Raw genomic sequence first — 18554 nt, forward strand, 5'->3', positions numbered from 1 at the left:
GCATAATAAGGATTTTTTATCAGATACATTTTTTGTCTCAACCTGATGTGACACGCGTTGAGTGGTGAATGTCTTTTAGCACCAAATGGTGGGGCTTAGTGGTTAATGAGGTAGATGCAGACCTCAGAGATTAGGGTTCAACTCCTAGATAGATAAAGGTGATGATTTTAGATCTTGGTGGAAAGAGTTACTTGTGCTGGTGGGAGGTAACAGGTAGTCGGTGGAATTCTCACCCTTATTAGGAAAAGGGTTTTGGGGGGGTTTGGGGGTGAGGGATATGATAGCATAATAAGGATTTTTTATCTGATACTTTTTTTTTTTGCCTCAACCTGATGTGACACGCCTCGATGAGTTATGATCAATTGCTATTGCACTTTGATTGTTGAGTGGTGAATGTCTTTTTGCACCGAATAGTGAAGCTTAGTGGTTAATGAGGTAGATGCAGACCTCAGAGATCAGGATTAACTCCTAGCATAGACAAAGGTGATGATTTTAGATCTTGGTGGGAAGAGTTACTTGTGCTGGTGCGAGGTAGCAGGTAGTCAGTGGAATTCTCACCCTTATTAGGAAAATAGTTTTGGGAGCGAGGGATATGATAGCATAATATGGATTTTTTATCTGATACTTTTTTTGCCTCAACCTGATGTGACGCGTTGAGTGGTGAATGTCTTTTTGCACCAAATGGTGGGACTTAGTGGTTAATGAGGTAAATGCAGACCTCAGAGATCAGGGTTCAACTCCTAGCGCAGACAAAGGTGATGATTTTAGATCTTGGTGGGAAGAGTTACTTGTGCTGGTGGGAGGTAGCAGGTAGTCGATGAAATTCTCAACCTTATTAGGAAAAGGGTTTTGTGTGTGTGGGGAGGGGAGGGTGGGGGGGGGGGGGAAGAGGTATGGTAGCATAATAAGGATTTTTTATCTGATACTTTTTTTTGCCTCAACCTGACGTGACACGCTTCAATGAGCTAAAATGTTTTCTCAATAGATTTTTTCTTGGTAAGCTTTTCATGAGAAAAGCATTACTCGCACAATACTCCATAAATATCCTTCACTCTTGCTGCTATACTCCATAACCCCGTTACTCATCATAACATTAAGGTAGAAGAGTTCATGTTTTACAACGAATAGTTCTATCTCTCCAAAATTCTTACTACATCTCTCAATGTCTTCTTGTAATAATGTCAAATACCGCTCCAAACATTCAAACCTGAGGTCCTGATGTCTAATATGCAAGCCAAGAGTCTAACTTTTACCCCCAAACAGAATTAGGAACATATTTTCAAGAAAAAACAAAATTGTTATATCCCAGATTGGCTAGGAAAGAGCTATTATCTAAGTGCAAAAGCTCTACATTAAAAGTTAGCTTCCAAATTTACAAGACCAGCCAAAGAAATAGCTATAAGCAAACAACACATTAGAATTTTAATGCGACTCATCTGCAACTTGAGAACTCCTAATGCCCCAAAATGACCTGGGTTTAAGCTTCTTCTTCGTAGCAGTAAACAGCCATCCCAATTGAGTTTCACAAGAGGCACATTCAGCAATTGACCAGGCGTACCTACAAGAAAATCAATTCTTACTTATCCAATCTCTTCACACAGAGATTGTGTGATATAGCAACCGACATATCATATCTTATTGCAAAGGTTTTAAGCAGCAACCAGAGTATTTCCTTCTTGGATAAGTATGAAGACATGATTGCAATTTACCCTTAAAATATCAAATCCCCATACTTCATTATCGATATCCGGCAGAAAGATTGCCAATAAATGCAGGAAGGTAGTCCTTTCTCGTATTCCAGATGGGTGAACAAGAAGCTATAAGCAAATGATGAAGTTTAATGAAAGATGGCTCTAACTACTGGTTACACTTTGCTTTCCCTCACAAAAGTTGTTGGGCACTGATGTCTTCAAAGTGCCCCCATTTGACACCTTAGTGAGGATTAGAAACACCCATTTACTCATGCATTCTGGTCAAACAAGGTCCAATTATGAAAATAATTGACATGATTGACTGTAAAAATCAGCCAACTGAAAAAACTTACCCAGGAAACCAGCTGTATTCTTTAACAGGATTGCCAATAACAGCCAACCCATTAGCTTTAAACAGTGTCATTATCTCATGCACAAAACCATGTGGATTAACGTAAGCTCCGAGGGGACCCTCACTAGACATCACCAACATATCGGTTCGTCTGGCAATTAGAAGCTACAAGGAGGAAAAGAGACAAGAATTGGCAACACAATATTTAGTTATTTAAAACAGCAGAATAGCAGTAGTGTCATTTTCTGCATTACCTCACAAGTTTTACATCGAATGCAGTCAAAACTCTCAAGGAGTTCAATTTCCCGTCTCAGTCTATAGGATATTCCATCAATCTCCAAAAGCTCTTGCCTTGTTGATACTGACACGGGCATCTTACTTGCAATATGAAATGAAAGAAGATCTGGCTTCGTTACGTAACTGTCCATGCTTGGTGCCCTAACTATCTGTTTCCATCGGCCTGCAAAATTTCAACTCAATGTTACTCAAAACCATCTCAATTCCACGGAGAATCTAACTTCTTATTCAAATGATCCACTGGAATCAAAGACGAGAAAACACCAGAAGAATAAAATTATCAAAGTGCAATTGAGACCACAAAAGTACAGAGATAACAGAGAAAAAAAAGTTCAGATTTTTATAGATCAGTCTAGCCATGATTTTTGTGAAAAATCAGGCGATTACCATCTAAGACAAGTGGATAGCTCAGTGAGTCAGTGTTAAGCAAAGATGAGTCCCTCGCATAAATCACATATAGCATGATGTAAATTTTGATTAAAATACCCATCTTCTAGCCTATTGTTTTTTTTTCTAAACTGATTTTAACAGATGAGAAAAGGAAGCAAGGATCTTTTCACCCAATATTTCAATGTCATAGTGCAGCTATATAGAATCCAAACTAGTGTGATCAAATTTGGAACATTAATCATCCATAATTTTCTAAAAAGAGAAAGTGAAGACCACACGACCTGCTGCCCTTTGAGCAAGAGAGTATGAATCGTACATCTGGTAAACCCAACTGGGCCAGAAGGCCCTTGGAACTTCACGAAACTGGTTTAAAGAATACTTTTTCCATGTGTCATTCTTGTGAGTTGGCATAGACCTTTTCCCTAAAGCCAGCCTCACGCCAACAGCCTCTCTGTTTTTTCCCGTGCTGAAAGACCGAAAATTATCAAAAGGAGATCTCGCAGGTTGAATATGAGACTGCTGCTCAATATTCTCATCATCACTGCTTGTTGAGTCGTCAAGCATATCAGAAGAAACAAGAGCAGACTGGTGCAACCTCCTTTCTGTGGGTGAAAGTTCACTCTCAAAACTTTCCTCTGACATTGCATCCGAATCATTTTCATTCCCAAGGCCATATTGGTCAGCTCGAGAGCCATTTATAGGTGGCATTTGATTATGTACACCAGATCTAAGGATACTTAATGGTGCCAATCTTCCAACAGCCTCCCTGGGTGTTCTCAATGGCAAATCTTCGTTGATGATTTGTATCTCCCCACAAGGCTAGATAAAAAGGTGCAACGGAACATGAAATTGTTAGGATTTAAAGATAAGGATATCCTATTTTTTCATAAATATTATAATATTTGCTGTACACTTACTGATCCCTCCACATCCATCCAGCGGCGCCTCAAACGAAAACGCTGTTGCCCACGAGTTACAACATTCACTGAACCATCCTCCAAGTGCCGATATTGCCTAATCTAAAACAGTATAAACATAACTACCCAGGATCAGCGTCATAGAATAAGCCATCTTTCGATGTGTTGTTGAAATATAAATACATAACTCTCCATACAATGCACCTACTCCTTTTGCATGTCAATTTGAAAGGGCATGGTGATTAAGAAATCAACTTGACTAACATATATTGGTAGTAGGAAACGAAATAATTATTCTGGAAAAGTTGGACTAGTACCAAAAACATCACATCATAGTGACAATGCTCAGGAATTAAATTGCATAAACATGAACTTTAAATTTCTGAGTCATAAAATGTACTAATTTCCAATGGACATCAAGCATTTTACGGTGCATGTTACTGATCCATAAACATAGGCATAAATATTACCAACAAGATGCCAATCATATAATACAATTTAGGTTTTAACCAAAGTCACTTTGACAGGACCAAACATCATGTACAGGACATGGCATGCTATTTCAGATCTCAATTTCATCATTGTCATGTTTCAAGGATACATTAGGCAAACAACCATGCTATTTTTCTGTGCTGCACACTTAAAGAATGGAAAGAATTTTATCACATTTACGTGACAAAAATCATTATATCAGCTGATATCATCACGTCTTATGTTCAGAAAGCTGAAATCATCCAAGTCAGTAATGCATGGACGCCGGTTCTTGACAATATTTGACCAGGTAGTATATAGTTAATTTTCCGCAGGCTTTCTAATAGCAAATTCTATTTCTAAAATAGGATCTCTTGTATGACTCTTGTACTTGGTGCTTTTACTTTCATAAAGTTTTCTGTTTATCAAGTACTTTCTCAGCTGAGTGTAATGCAAAGTCTTCATCCCGAAGGAATGTTATTCTCCTTCTCGGTGAAAGAAGGCAGAACCGCAGAAGAAGGGTTTGTGAGAAAGAATCTAAAGGGAAATAAGATACTGTCTACCCTTAATTCTTTTTAGAGCATTGAAATAATAAGTGTTGTTAGTTTACAGATATGTATAGTGTAGTCTTGTCCCACATTGGAAGAGGAGTAATATCTCCTTGTAGTGTATAGCTATAAATAGGGACCTCTTGTATTGTATTTATCATTCAATATCAATAACATATTTTCTCCCGTGCCTTCTCACATGGTATCAGAGCATTAGTGAGAAACCCGTCGTTGTGCATCATTCCAGCGACTTCCGGGAAGAAAGACCTCTTCGCCGTGCAATTTTCCGACGACTTAGAAGGTTGTCCGTAAGCAAATCACTTTCTGTTGGTGTTGTGCAAAAACCAACACCACCACAAGACTCCTCAGGCTCCGGCGACCAAACCCCAGTCAACCCCACCGGAAACACACGTCCACGCGCCCTCATGCGCCTGGAAAAGAAAAACATTTCCGGCGAGATCTGACCCACGCGCTGGCGCGTGAGCACTGTTCCGGCCAGATTTTGAAAAGGCTCCAGTTGAACAGTAGGATCGCATGGTAATTCCGATTCTACCCTCACTGGTTTTGTTTCATTCCGACCACTTTGAGTTTTTCCGTCAGCTACAGTAGATTCCGGCGAGCTACAGTGTTTCCGGCGCAGAACAATGTTCTGTTTTCATGCTGTAAACAGTGTTTTTCAAGCTATTTCTTCAGTTTTCTCGCAGGAGTTACTTATTTTCACTATTTTAAGTTAAATCCTACTATTACAAATTGTAGTGACATGGGAACCGATGCTTTGAATAGTCGGATGGTTTCTTTAGCAGATTATATTGAGTTCCTTCAGTACAAAACATATAAGCAGACATCTCGTATCGATATGGGAACCGATGTTTTGAATAGTCGGATGGTTTCTTTAGCAAATTATATTGAGTTCCTTCAGTACAAAGCATGTAAGCAGACATCTTCTGAGATAACTTATGTTGTTCAAACAGGTAATAGCGTGACTTGTTTCTCCCAATTTTCATCCTCTTAGTCTAGGGTCATTGATTCAGGTGCATCAGATCATATTTCTGGTAACAAATCTCTTTTCACTATTATTTCGTATTCTCAATCTCTTCCAAAAGTCACAATGGCCAATGAGTCTCAAACCATGGTAACTGCAATAGGTCAAGCAAGTCCACTTCCTTCCTTACCTTTAGATTCAGTCCTTTATGTTCTCAATAGTCCTTTTAATCTCATAGTTGTTAGTCGCTTAGCCAAATCACTTAAATGTGCTGTTTTATTTCTTGATGACCATGTTTTTATACAGGAACGCAGTACGGGGCAGATCATTGGTACCGGGCATGAATTAAACGGACTTTATTACCTTATCCTTGCTAAATCACATGGACTCACATCTTGTCTTCCTTCTACAACTTGTCTTGTTACTGATTCACCAGATTTATTACATAAACGGTTGGGACATCCCAGTTTGTCAAAACTGGAGAAAATGGTATCTGGTTTATCTCACTTGTCAGCTCTAGAGTGTGAGTCATATCAGCTCGGTAAGCATACTCGCTCCCATTTCCCTCGACGTCTTGATAATCGAACAGAGTCACCCTTTACTTTTAGTCCATTCAGATGTTTGGGATCCTAGTCGGGTAAGTTCCACCTTGGTATTCCGCTACTTTGTCAGTTCATTGATGATTATTCCAGGTGCACTTGGATATTTTTGATTAAAAATCGATCTGAGTTGTTTTCTATTTTCCAGACCTTTCACGCTGAAATTCAAAATTAATTTGGGATTTCTATTTGCACATTTCGTAGTGATAATGCCCAGAGAGTATTTGTCTTCCCCATTTCAGCAGTTTATGAAATCGCATGGGATTATTCATCAAACATCCTGTCCGTACACATCTCAACAAAATGGGGTAGCTGAAAGAAAGAATAGACATCTTATTGAAACTGCTCGTACCCTACTCATACAATCTCATGCTCTGTTGCGTTTTTTTGGGGATGCAGTTCTTACATCTTGCTATCTTATTAATCGTATGCAATCTTCAGCTATCCAGAACCAAGTTCCATTCTCTGTCATGTTTCCCCACTTACCTTTGTTCTCTCTTCCACCCCGTATCTTTGGAAGCACTTGTTTTGTCCATAACCGTACTCCGGGAACAGATAAGTTAGCTCCCCGTGCTCTTAAGTGCGTATTTTTGGGTTTCTCGAGAACACAAAAGGGGTATCGATGCTACTCTCCTGACCTCCAGCGGTACCTTATGTCCGCTGATGTTACCTTCTTTGAAACACAACCATACTTCACAGGTTCCGGTCATCACTTAGATATTTCTGAGGTACTACCAGTTTCATCTTTTGGAGATTCAGTCACTCCAGCTCCACCACCTATAGCTCCCAGTTCCACCACCTACAGCTCCTGTTGTAGCTCCACCAACTATAGCTCCAATTCCTCCACATAATCCAGTTCAACCTTCTACAGCTCCACCACTCTTGACTTATCATCGTCGTTCACATCCAGCATCATGCCCAGGTGATTCACTCCCCGTATTAGATTCTGCACCTACTGCGGACTTGTCTCCTCTTAGTCAACCAATTGCACTCCGCAAAGGTGTACGATCCACACTTAATCTTAATCCCTACTATGTCGGTTTAAGTTATCATCGCCTGTCGTCACCTCATTATGCTTTTATATCTTCTTTGTCCACTGTTTCTATCCCTAAGTCTACAGGTGAGGCATTATCTCATCCAAGATGGCGACATGCTATGATTGACGAGATGTTTGCTTTACATGCGAGTGGCACTTGGGAGCTTGTTCTTCTTCCTGCAGGTAAGTTTGTTGTTGGTTGTCGTTGGGTTTATGCAGTCAAAGTCGGCCCGGATGGCCAGGTTGATCGGCTTAAGGCTCGTCTTGTTGCAAAAGGATATACTCAGATTTTTGGGCTTGATTATAGTGATACTTTCTCTCCCGTGGCTAAAGTAGCATTTGTTCGTCTCTTTTTGTCCATGGTTGTTGTACGTCATTGGCCTCTTTATCAGTTAGACATTAAGAATGTTTTTCTCCACGGTGATCTTGAGGAAGAAGTTTATATGGAGCAACCAACAGGTTTTGTTGCTCAGGGGGAGTTTAATGGTTGTGTTTGCAGATTGCGCAGGTCACTATATGGTTTGAAACAGTTCCCTCGAGCTTGGTTTGGTAAGTTCAGCACAATTATTCAGGAGTTCGGCATGACTCGTAGTGAGACTGATCACTCTGTGTTTTATCGGCATTCTGCTCCTAATCCGTGTATTTATCTAGTGGTTTATGTTGATGATATTGTTATTACTGGCAATCAGGATGGTATTACTAATCTGAAGCAACATCTCTTTCAGCACTTCCAGACTAAGGATCTGGGCAGATTGAAGTATTTTCTAGGTATTGAGGTCGCTCAGTCTAGCTCAGGTATTGTTATTTCACAACGGAAGTATGCCTTAGACATTCTTGAGGAGACTGGAATGATGGGTTGCAGACATGTTGACTCTCCTATGAATCCGAATGCTAAGCTTCTGCCTGGACAGGGGAGCCTCTTAGAGACCCTACGAGATATAGGAGGTTGGTTGGCAAATTGAATTGCCTCACAGTGACTAGACCTGACATTTCTTTTCCGGTGAGTGTTGTAAGTCAGTTTATGGATTCTCCCTGTGATAGTCACTGGGATGCAGTTGTTCGCATTCTTTGGTATATAAAGTCAGCTCCAGGCAAAGAATTACTATTCGAGGATCGAGGCCACGAGCAGATTGTTGGGTACACAGATGTTGATTGGGCAGGATCACCTTTTGATAGACGTTCTACGTCTGGATATTATGTTCTAGTAGGAGGTAACTTGGTCTCGTGGAAGAGCAAGAAACAGAATGTAGTTGCTCGATCTAGCGCCGAAGCTGAATATCGGGCCATGGCTATGGCGACGTGTGAATTAGTTTGGGACAAGCAGTTGCTCAAGGAGTTAAAGTTCGGAGAAATCAGCAAGATGTAACTAGTGTGTGATAACCAAGCTGCTCTTCATATTGTCTCAAATCTGGTGTTCCATGAGAGGACTAAACACATTGAGATCGACTGTCACTTTGTCAGAGAAAAAATACTTTAAGGAGATATTGTTATAAAGTTTGTAAAGTCGAATGATCAACTAGCAGATATTTTCACTAAGTCTCTTACTGGTTCTCATATTAGCTATATGTGTAACAAGCTCGGTACATATGATGTGTATGCACCGGCTTGAGAGGGAGTGTTAGTTTACAGATATGTATAGTGTAGTCTTGTCCCATGTTGGAAGAGGAGTAATATCTCCTTGTAGTGTATAGCTATAAATAGGGACCTCTTGTATTGTATTTATCATTCAATATCAATAACATATTTTCTCCCGTGCCTTCTCACAAGTGCTACCAAGAAAGCATGTTCCACTACAACGCCAAGAGACAAATATAAAAACTTAGCAATACCTTAAACTGAGAATTCCCAAGAATTAAGGATACCTGTGAACTCAGAGCAGCACATCAAGCAACAAGGTCCCTATATATCAAATCAATTCCGTAATGGAGAATCCCCACTTGTGGTATTACACTGGATTTGTTGTTGCTGTAATGGAGAAACCTTATTGTTGTACTAAAACTTACCCTGTATCTGAACTTACATTCATTCTGTAACAGGACAAGCTTATCATAGTGTCAAATTCTAGCCATTTTTAGATCAGAATTGTGGCAATGCTCACCCCTTCTCTAACTAACATCACTTTCATATTGGAGCACCGTTTCATAGTCCCAAGGTCATACTTAAATCATTTCCATGTTTCGACATGCTTGATATTTTGTAACCCACATCTAAGACTTTGCCACACAAAACAGCTTTCATCTGAAGGATGTATATCTTTCAGTTGTTTCGTTTAGATACAGGCAGGATCATCTTTAATATACAGATATCCTTAAAATTAATAATATTCTCCAACATTGAATGTCTTGGTTGGTACCTTGGGGCTGTTGGAAACTTTTCCAACTTCAAGGAAAATTCATCAATTGATCACACATTACCTTGAATATTATGTATGGGATCACTTTTTGTAACGACCCGACCGGCCGTTTTGCTTTCTAGACCCCCGTTCCCCTAAATAAGACTCCCCGTATACGCTTTTACTGTTTTATGATTTGCGGGGATGGTTAGTTCGGGATTTGGAAGGGTTCGGGTTGAAATCGGAACACTTGGTTCCGTGGTTTGGCTTTTAAAGGCTAAGTTTGACTTTGGTCAACATTTCGAGTAAACGACCTCAGAATCGGGATTTGGCGTTTCCAATAGGTTCGTATGATGATTTTGGACTTGGGCGTATGTTCGAATCGGGTTTTGGATGACCCGGGAACGTTTCAGCGCTTAATATTGAAAATTGGCTTATTGAAGATTTAAAAGTTCTTTAAATTTGGTTTGGAGTAGGTTTTGGTGTTATCGATGCCCGTTTGGGATTCCGAGCCTGGGAATAGTTCCGAATGGTAATTTAAGACTTGCACGCAAAATTTGGTGTCATTTCAAGTAGTCTAAGTACGATTCGGCGCGTTCGGAGCGAATTGGAAACTTGAAGTTCATAATTTGGTTTAATTGGTTTTGGGATGTGATTCTTAGTTTCGTTGTTGTTTTACGCGTTTCTAGAGTTTGAGCAGGTCCGTATTATGTTTATGGACTTGTTGGTGCATTTGAACGGGGTCCCGAGTGGCTCGGGTGTGTTTCGGACCACCTGGAGCTAAGTTGGGAAAACCAGATTTTCCAGTTCTGGTTTCCTTATTCGCGAACGCGGAAGGACCCTCGCGTTTGTGAGGAAGAAATTGGGCTGGGGAAATTTTGTGCTTCGCGTTCGCGTGATGGGGGACGCGTTCGCGAAGGGTAAGGCGAGCTGGGTGGGGGTGCCACCGTTGTTCTTCGCGTCCGCGACGCTGCCCTCGCGTAGGGCAGGTAAGCCTCCGCGTTCGCGATGGCCAATATTTTTCTAGGCCTGAACCGTTTGCTTTCGCGAACGCGAGGCCCTTTCCACGTTCGCGAAGAAGGGGGCAGCTGGGCAGAACACCTTAAAACGGGACTTAGGCTATTTTTGAGCTCATTTATTACACACTTGGGCGATTTTGGAGCTTTAAAGAGGGGGATTTCAACCTAGCTATTGAAGGTAAGTAATTCCTACCCAATGTAAGTTTAATACATAGATTATGGGTAGATTTTAACATGAAAAATTGTGAAAAACTGTGGGTTTAGTTGAAAAACCTAGGTTTTGATAAAAATGGAATTTAACCACGAAAATAGTTATGGAATTGAGTAAAAATTATATATTTGAGTTCGTAAGGTTATGGGTAACAACTTTCTTCGAAAATTTCGGGAATCCGGACACGTTGGCCCGGGGATGAATTTTAGGAATCCTTCAATTAGGGTTGGGTAATCACTTTAATAGTTAGAATATGAACTTTTGAACATATATTGATTGATTTATACAACATTTGACAAGTTTCGGATTGTTCGGCACCGAGTTGAGGCTTTAGAGTGAATTTGAGGCCGGAAAGTGAGCTTTGAGACGAGGTAAGTCTCTTGTCTAACCTTGTAAGAGGGAATTTACCCCATAGGTGATTTAAATTAATGTTTGCTTCTAATTGAGGGGGCTACGTACGTACAAGATGACGAGAGTCCGTGCGTAGCTACTAATTATGCTTATGTCCGGGTAGTCTTAGGACCCGAATCACGAATTATTTGAAATGTTTGCACTCTACTTGTTAATTAAAGTGCCTAAATTATATTAGAACTTGTTAGAGGAATCGTGAAAGACCGTTAATGGAATTTGTATTACATTGTGTATTAGCCTTTAATAACGTTTAAGTCAAATGCTTATAAAGTATCCTCTCTTCTTGTGGAGCGGGCCGAACGCCTCGGCAGTAGATAGATGCATCTATGGTTCGTGCCGCTCGACCCTCGGCAGTGTACACATTATTCTGGATCGGGTTGTACGACCTCGGCATAATCGTGCGTGTTAATACTCAGAGTTTAATTATATATTTGATATCATTTCATGGCTTGAGAGGTTAAAAGTATACTTGATGGAATTAATTTGGGACTTACCATGTGTGAAAGAATTATTTACTTCCTGCTTGTTATTTAGTGTTTAAACAAGAGTGGGTTGCTCTAGTGGTTAGCACCCTCCACTTCCAACCAAGAGGTTGTGAGTTCGAGTCACCCCAAGAGCAAGGTGGGGAGTTCTTGGAGGGAGGGAGCCGAGGGTCTATCGGAAACAGCCTCTCTACCCAGGGTAAGGGTAAGGTCTGCATACACACTACCCTCCCCAGACCCCACTAGTGGGATTATACTGGGTTGTTGTTGTTGTTGTTGCTTGTTATTTAGTGATTATTTTGATTACATAACTCATGCTTATTTAGAACTTCTGTACTTTTATTGGTAGCCCATAGTAAGTGTCGATGTCGACCCCTCGTCACTACTTCTTCGAGGTTAGACTTGATACTTACTGGTGCATGTTGTTTATGTACTCACGCTACACTTCTGCACTAATCGTGCAGGATCTGAGGCAGGTGCATCTGGTGGACATACCGGCGCACACCCCCGTTACCCGGAGGCCTAGTGGTGAGCTGCATCCTGAGTCGTTCTGCAGCACCTAGAGCTTTTCTTTTGTACTTATTTTTCTGTCTATGTTATTTATTTCAGACATTAGTTAGAGTTTTGTATATTCTACTAGTGCTCATACACTTGTGACACCAGATCATGGCACACACTTTAGTAGACTTTATGGTTTTGGAGTATTTACATATTTATGCTTGCATTCAGAAGCTTTCATTTTATTCATTTGACTCTTTATTTCTCAAATTTCTAAATAAATGAAATTTAATTACTTGTAAGCCTATTAAAAGAAGTAATCACGCAATAAATTCATCGTAGGCTTGCCTAGCAGCGACGTTGGGCGCCATCACGGCATATAGGAGAAATTGGATCGTGACACTTTTAGTCCCAAAATAAATAAAGAAAGAAATTGTCTCTCCCACCAATCTCTGGCTAATGTAGAGGGAAAAGAAAAAGGCATTTCAACTCTTAGCTTAAATATCCCAAACAACCATGAGTTGCAACATCGAAAGCACAGAGGGAATAACAGAAACAAATAGAACTAGCTCATGCAACTAACATACAGCAGAAAGAAAGAACTTTAGACATTGCTTTCACCATTTTGAACTTGCCATCAAGAAACTGTATGCACCTCATTAGTTTCGACTACAGTAGAAAAGGATGTATTACCAACAAAAAGTTGACAATACAGATTCGACCTGCTTCTAGAGCATGTCTTTTTTCAAAATTCAAATAAACTAAAACAGAAAGCTCTCTCCCTTATGTTTTACTTTAGATTATGTAGAACCAGAAACCTTTCAACCTTATAACAGTTTTGGGATATAAATGGACCTGAATTCAGATATAGTAACAAGATGCAATGTCACAAAAACCCACATGAACTTTCTTCTTCTTCTTCTTCAGAAACAGTCAAAATTCATGTCACTTATTACTTTATCAGAGAAATATAATCAACTCGACTAGGTATTCGAAAAAATAACTATCAAGAAAGGCGGAGGATTCAAGTTCCATACCTCAGCAGTTGTACCGGTGGTTGCTAATTTTATCCTTCCATTAATTGGATCCCTGTGAACTCGAATCTGGAATAAAATTTTACCAGCAATCGCACTCAAAAGTCAAAGAGAGAAACAAATTCTACGGAAAGAGAACAAAATATCAGAGACATTAGGCGTCCACCTACCACGCCGATCGTGTAAGGAGCATCAACTTGCCTCAGTGCCTTTTCAACAGCAGCTATGAAATTAGGCTGAACAACTCGCAAAGGAAGTGTAGCCTCGGGAAATAAAACAACTCCTAAGAAGATGAGTAAAATAAAGCACATAAGACACTATAACGGATGTTAAACTACCCAAGAAACCCACACAATTAACATTTGCTGCCTTTTTTTTATTTATGATAAGGAACTTAACATTTGCTGCCTAGAAATCTGAACTCTGAAGTAATTGTTGAGCTGAAAGAAAAGCTTACATGCTAATTTGGGAACAACTAAGCAAACATACCATGAAATTAGCTGGAAAAATAGCATTTGACCATTTTACAGCTCTACTAGTGCTAACTGAATGAAAGCTTAAGATATTACTCCATAGCTACCATCTAGAATTAACTTACATTCATTAGTATCAGAAGGAAATGAAATGATTCTTGTAGCTAGATAACTAGAAATGGTAGAGAAACCACTGTCATGAATCTTAAATAAAGTATTTAGGGTTCCAAACTTCTGAAATGGTTAATCTAAATAATCACTAGAAAATCATGGTTAGATATAAAAGAGACACAAATTTCAAAAAAAAAAAAAATTAAAAGGAAAAGAGAAATTCATTTATGGTAAAAGACTCATGAAGTGCAGCCACTTCTCAAGAAGAAACTGAGACAACATAGGATCTAGTTGAACTTCACAAACATCATATAGTAACATACCTCACATCAAGAATTGCACAACTAAGACAGCTTGTGTCAAACACTTTGTGGTCATATTTCCTTCTCCTCCATAAATACTTATATATATTTATTTATTTTTATTTATTTTAAATTTTAATAGAAAAAAGGCATAGCCACAAGGCAACCGAATAATACAAGCACCTTCAAGATAGAATAGAGGAACATTTAAGACAGCCCCGCCGTCCAAGAAGGACAGCCTGTTATGAGTATCCTCGACATCTGACACAAGAAAATGTAAAAACAATAAGTCAAACAGCGTGGAGAAATACATCATCCTGAAAAAGTATATGAAAAATGAAAATTGAAAAGCAGAATACACCTACCACCAAGGTAAGAATGTAAGGCAGCCAAAGAGGTGTCATAAGTAAATTCACCAGATGCGGATGCTCCCGCCGAAGTACGATAACTATGATCAACAGCCAAGTACAAAAAAAGATCATTTCATAATTGGTACTTTTTGTAAGGAAATTCTTAATTGATACTTGTTAGGAGATGAAACTCCATTAGATCACATAGCTGAAAAATGTTACTCACTATGTTTCATTATATGGCATTCGTTCCTTTTTAGTCAATTCCAAAAAGCATGACAACTTTCTTTAATTGGAAATTCTTTAACTTTAAACCTGTCATTCTACCCTAATAAAATGTTCTTATAGCCATAGAAATATCATGGCATGTTTAAGACTACAAGTTCCAAGGATACTTTTGTTACGTTGGTTATTAAAAAAAAAGGGTACTTTTGCTATGTGCCAAAAGTTCTTTCTTAAGTTTCACGCCCAATCAAGCACCGTCATTTTAAAAAAGAGGAGACTGAACATATCAATCAGCACATTGGGACTATGTCAGAAGAATCAGATTGACTGGCCTCCAACTCAGATTTGAACATATTAGTGTTTGGGACAACTTGCACGCACCTGAACTATACAAACGGATACCTGCTATTTCTCACAAGCAAAACTATCGAGTAACTCTACCTACCAAAGCTTAGGTAGATAGGACAAAATCACTTAGCACTTATTTGTCTCCGCTAAGATTTGAACATGATCTCCTATGGTTTTCATCCCACTTCATTGACTGCAAAGTCACACCCTTATAAATTTTCAAATTTCTTATAAATTTCTATTTTTTATTATCAATATAAGTTTGAACCAACGTAACTAATACGAGAATACATTAATGTACTTATTAAGACATGAAGCTATGCAGGTAACATGAAAAATGCGTCCTTTTTAAAAGATCTAAGAAGAGCTAAAAGTGTATCTTGCCCCGACGCCACATCATCAAAATATATATAATTTAGTGGAATTTTCAACAAAAGAAAATTATGAGCTTCATATACTATTCCTTTCTATGTTTTATGTTGATGGTACTGATATATTATCTCTTTTCGTATTCTTGAGTTGAGGGTCTTTCGGAAACAACTCTATGCTCTCTCGGGTAGGGGGTAGGGGTAAGGTCTGCGTACACACTAACTCCACAGACCCCACTTGTGAGATTTTACTGGGTTGTTGTTGTATATACTATTCCTTTCATTTTCCGTTTCCAATTTGCAAATAAATGATATAGCTAAATTAAGCATATAAATCTCAAAAAAAAATAAAAAATAGACCCATCTGTCCAACAACTTTCCTTGAACTCTCCAAGCACAACGATTACTCTAAACTAAAAACCCTAAATCAAAATTTTAATAACACATCGAAATTGAAACGGAAAATCAGAGTACGATAAACAGTAAAATTTTACGTTAATTCATCGTCTGATGATTCTTCTTCATCCACTTCTTCAACTTGCAATTCCTCAGATTCCAGCTGGCGAATCTGCTCCATTTGGTACCTTTCTCTCTCTAGAATTCTATCTTCCTCCATTTTTTTCTACTATATTTCGATTCAATCAATTTGTAAGTGTTTTATACGAGTAGTAAAAATACACTACTAAGTTTGGTAGACTGATTAATGAATGAACCTACGAGAACCCGCGAAGAGCAGGAGATTTGCCCGATGGATCCTTAAACGACAGCGTTTGCATCAACACACAAGTAATAAACGGTAAACCGCGAGGATAACAGACGTTTAATAGTATTTGGTTACTTTAAATTGCCAAAACATAATTAATTTGATTTCCTTTAAATGACATGATTTTTAATTCCAACTCTTATTAATATCACTCATTTCAACATTTAGACATTACTAGTCTCAACGTACGCGTGTTGCGCGAGTACCTGTGTCGATGAGCAAAAGATTTTAAGAAATCATATAAATATTATAAAAGATTGTATTTTGAGTTATATAATAAAATTCCAAGACAATAATATAAATTTCTAAAAATGATAAATATTTCTCCTATTTAGCTAACTTAATTACGAAGGAAAATTGCTCCATAGACTCCTCATAGCCTTAAGTCAAATTATTCACTCATTTATTAATTGAAGGAACATTTTATTTATTCCAAGAGAACCACTTGCAAATTGAATTGGAAGTTTATACCAATCATTCAGCTTTACATTGTTATTATTTAAGTCAGATTTGTATTTAAATTTTTTATTAGTATTAGTTAACTTCAAACCGTAAATAATTTTCCTTACAAGTTTAGACATTGAAATTTGTCTTTTAAATTCTATAACTGCATCTAATAGAAGTAAACTCTATCTTCTCATAAACATGAAACATATGAAATATATTTATGAAAATTGAAATCAAAATACAATTTTAATTTTGCGATTAATTTTTCATTTTCTTGTATGTATGGATACCTCAAAAGAAATATTAACTTGAACATATTTATTATAATATATAGAAACATGTGATAAAAACCTTAACAGCATAAATAGAAATAATATGGATGATAAATAATATTGTGAAAAAACATGCATAAAAGTAATTAAGTATGAGCAATGGGTTTAGAATTTAAACGTTCACCTCACATAATGCATTTAATTAAATTTAAATACTGGATTTATAAGTTGTTTCTTGTGGCCCAGACGTCATTTTCTTTTATATAAATGATTCCTTTGAACATAAATGACTTATGAATTTGCCTAGATATGTATAATTTTGCAGAAAGCTTGAGGTGGATGCGTGCTTGTTATTTAATTATTATAAAATATTTATAGATTTTGCAGGGATTTAAATCCCTAAATATTAGGGGTTACTACCCAATCCTAATAAGGAAAGATTTAATGACCACAATTTTAGTCAACGTTAAAATCCTAAATATTAGGAATAGATAAAATTTAATTGATATTAAAATTTTAAATATTAGGAGAATAATTAAATAACAAGTTTGTCCAGTGTAAAATTTATTTTTAAAGGGTAAAAAAGGCGAACGACATTTCGCTAAGGGCCTTCGAGCTTTTAATATAGTACTAGTATCTATGAACGTGCGTTGCAAGTTAATAATGGCACGTGATGATTTAAACATTTATTTATATGAAGGAACAATAAAATTTAATTAATGAGAGAAAATTTATGTATAATAATATAACAATCATCTAAATGTCGGAAAATATTATTACATTAACATAATACATGAATTTAAAATAAAAGAATATCATCAAAACTTGTGATCAATTTTGTCATGTTAGTTAGATAATTATGTATTATAGTTTAAAAGTATTTAACGTGATGGTATCTTAACGAACACTTCTTTGTGGACAATATTTTTTTGTGTATGTTTCCTCCTAATGATTTGGTTGCTCTGCCTTAACCAAAACTCTTGTTGTCAATCTTGATATCCCTCTTGAAAGTGCAACATACAGTTGTTCGTGCAAGAAAACATATTGCGGTAAATATAGTCCAATATTTATGATGTTTGTCCTTGTACTTTATTTGTTATATTTGCAAAACATAAATATACTAAAATTTATTTTCACACAAATTTAAAAGGATATTTCTTAGTTTCGGAAGACGAAAGTTGAAATCACGGATAAGAATATACTTAGAAGCACATTGACCAGTATCACATTTTTTGCACGTATGACGTTATTGTCAAAACTTCTATATACCATATGTATTCTATTACATAAGCTATTCGGCGTATCTAAGTTTTTCAGTAATATGACTGTCACGGCCCAAAATCCATTGTAGGTCGTAATGGTGCCTAACGCCGCCATCAGGCAAGCCAACAGTGATCAATCAACTTAGTTACTCATTTTATTATTTTCGAAATTATGAATCACAATAAATAAGTAGAGTAAAATCTGGTACTCGTAGAAAACCCGTAAATTTATTTTCCAATTTTTATATAAAATATAAATTACAAGGTGAAATGATAATAATTACGTGAACTACAATAATGAACATCCAGTAGGAACTTTCAAAACCCGGTGTCACAAGTGCATAAGCATCTACTAAGGAGTAC

General features: G+C 37.6%; 1 protein-coding gene across 2 annotated transcripts; it reads right to left on the reverse strand.

Moving 5' to 3' along the window:
* Positions 1-1061: 1061 nt before the first annotated feature.
* Positions 1062-16152, reverse strand: LOC104098418 (uncharacterized). 2 transcript variants are annotated; one of them, XM_009605140.4, is made up of 10 exons: positions 15942-16150; positions 14522-14604; positions 14340-14417; positions 13441-13553; positions 13274-13339; positions 3648-3749; positions 3012-3549; positions 2298-2503; positions 2045-2208; positions 1062-1558 (listed from the first exon to the last, which is right to left on the reverse strand). In XM_009605140.4, exons 1-10 carry the CDS (start codon positions 16061-16063, stop codon positions 1423-1425), a joined length of 1608 nt encoding a protein of 535 aa, XP_009603435.1. In that variant the 5' UTR covers positions 16064-16150; the 3' UTR covers positions 1062-1422. The 2 variants fall into 2 exon arrangements, with proteins under 2 accessions (XP_009603435.1, XP_070047541.1); XM_070191440.1 differs by lacking the exon at positions 1062-1558 and adding an exon at positions 1815-1969 and having other exon boundaries at positions 15942-16152.
* Between the last annotated feature and the right edge of the window lie 2402 nt (positions 16153-18554).

The sequence above is a fragment of the Nicotiana tomentosiformis genome, chromosome 12 (genome assembly GCF_000390325.3).
Source record: "Nicotiana tomentosiformis chromosome 12, ASM39032v3, whole genome shotgun sequence".
In the NCBI taxonomy this organism is placed as follows: domain Eukaryota; kingdom Viridiplantae; phylum Streptophyta; class Magnoliopsida; order Solanales; family Solanaceae; genus Nicotiana; species Nicotiana tomentosiformis.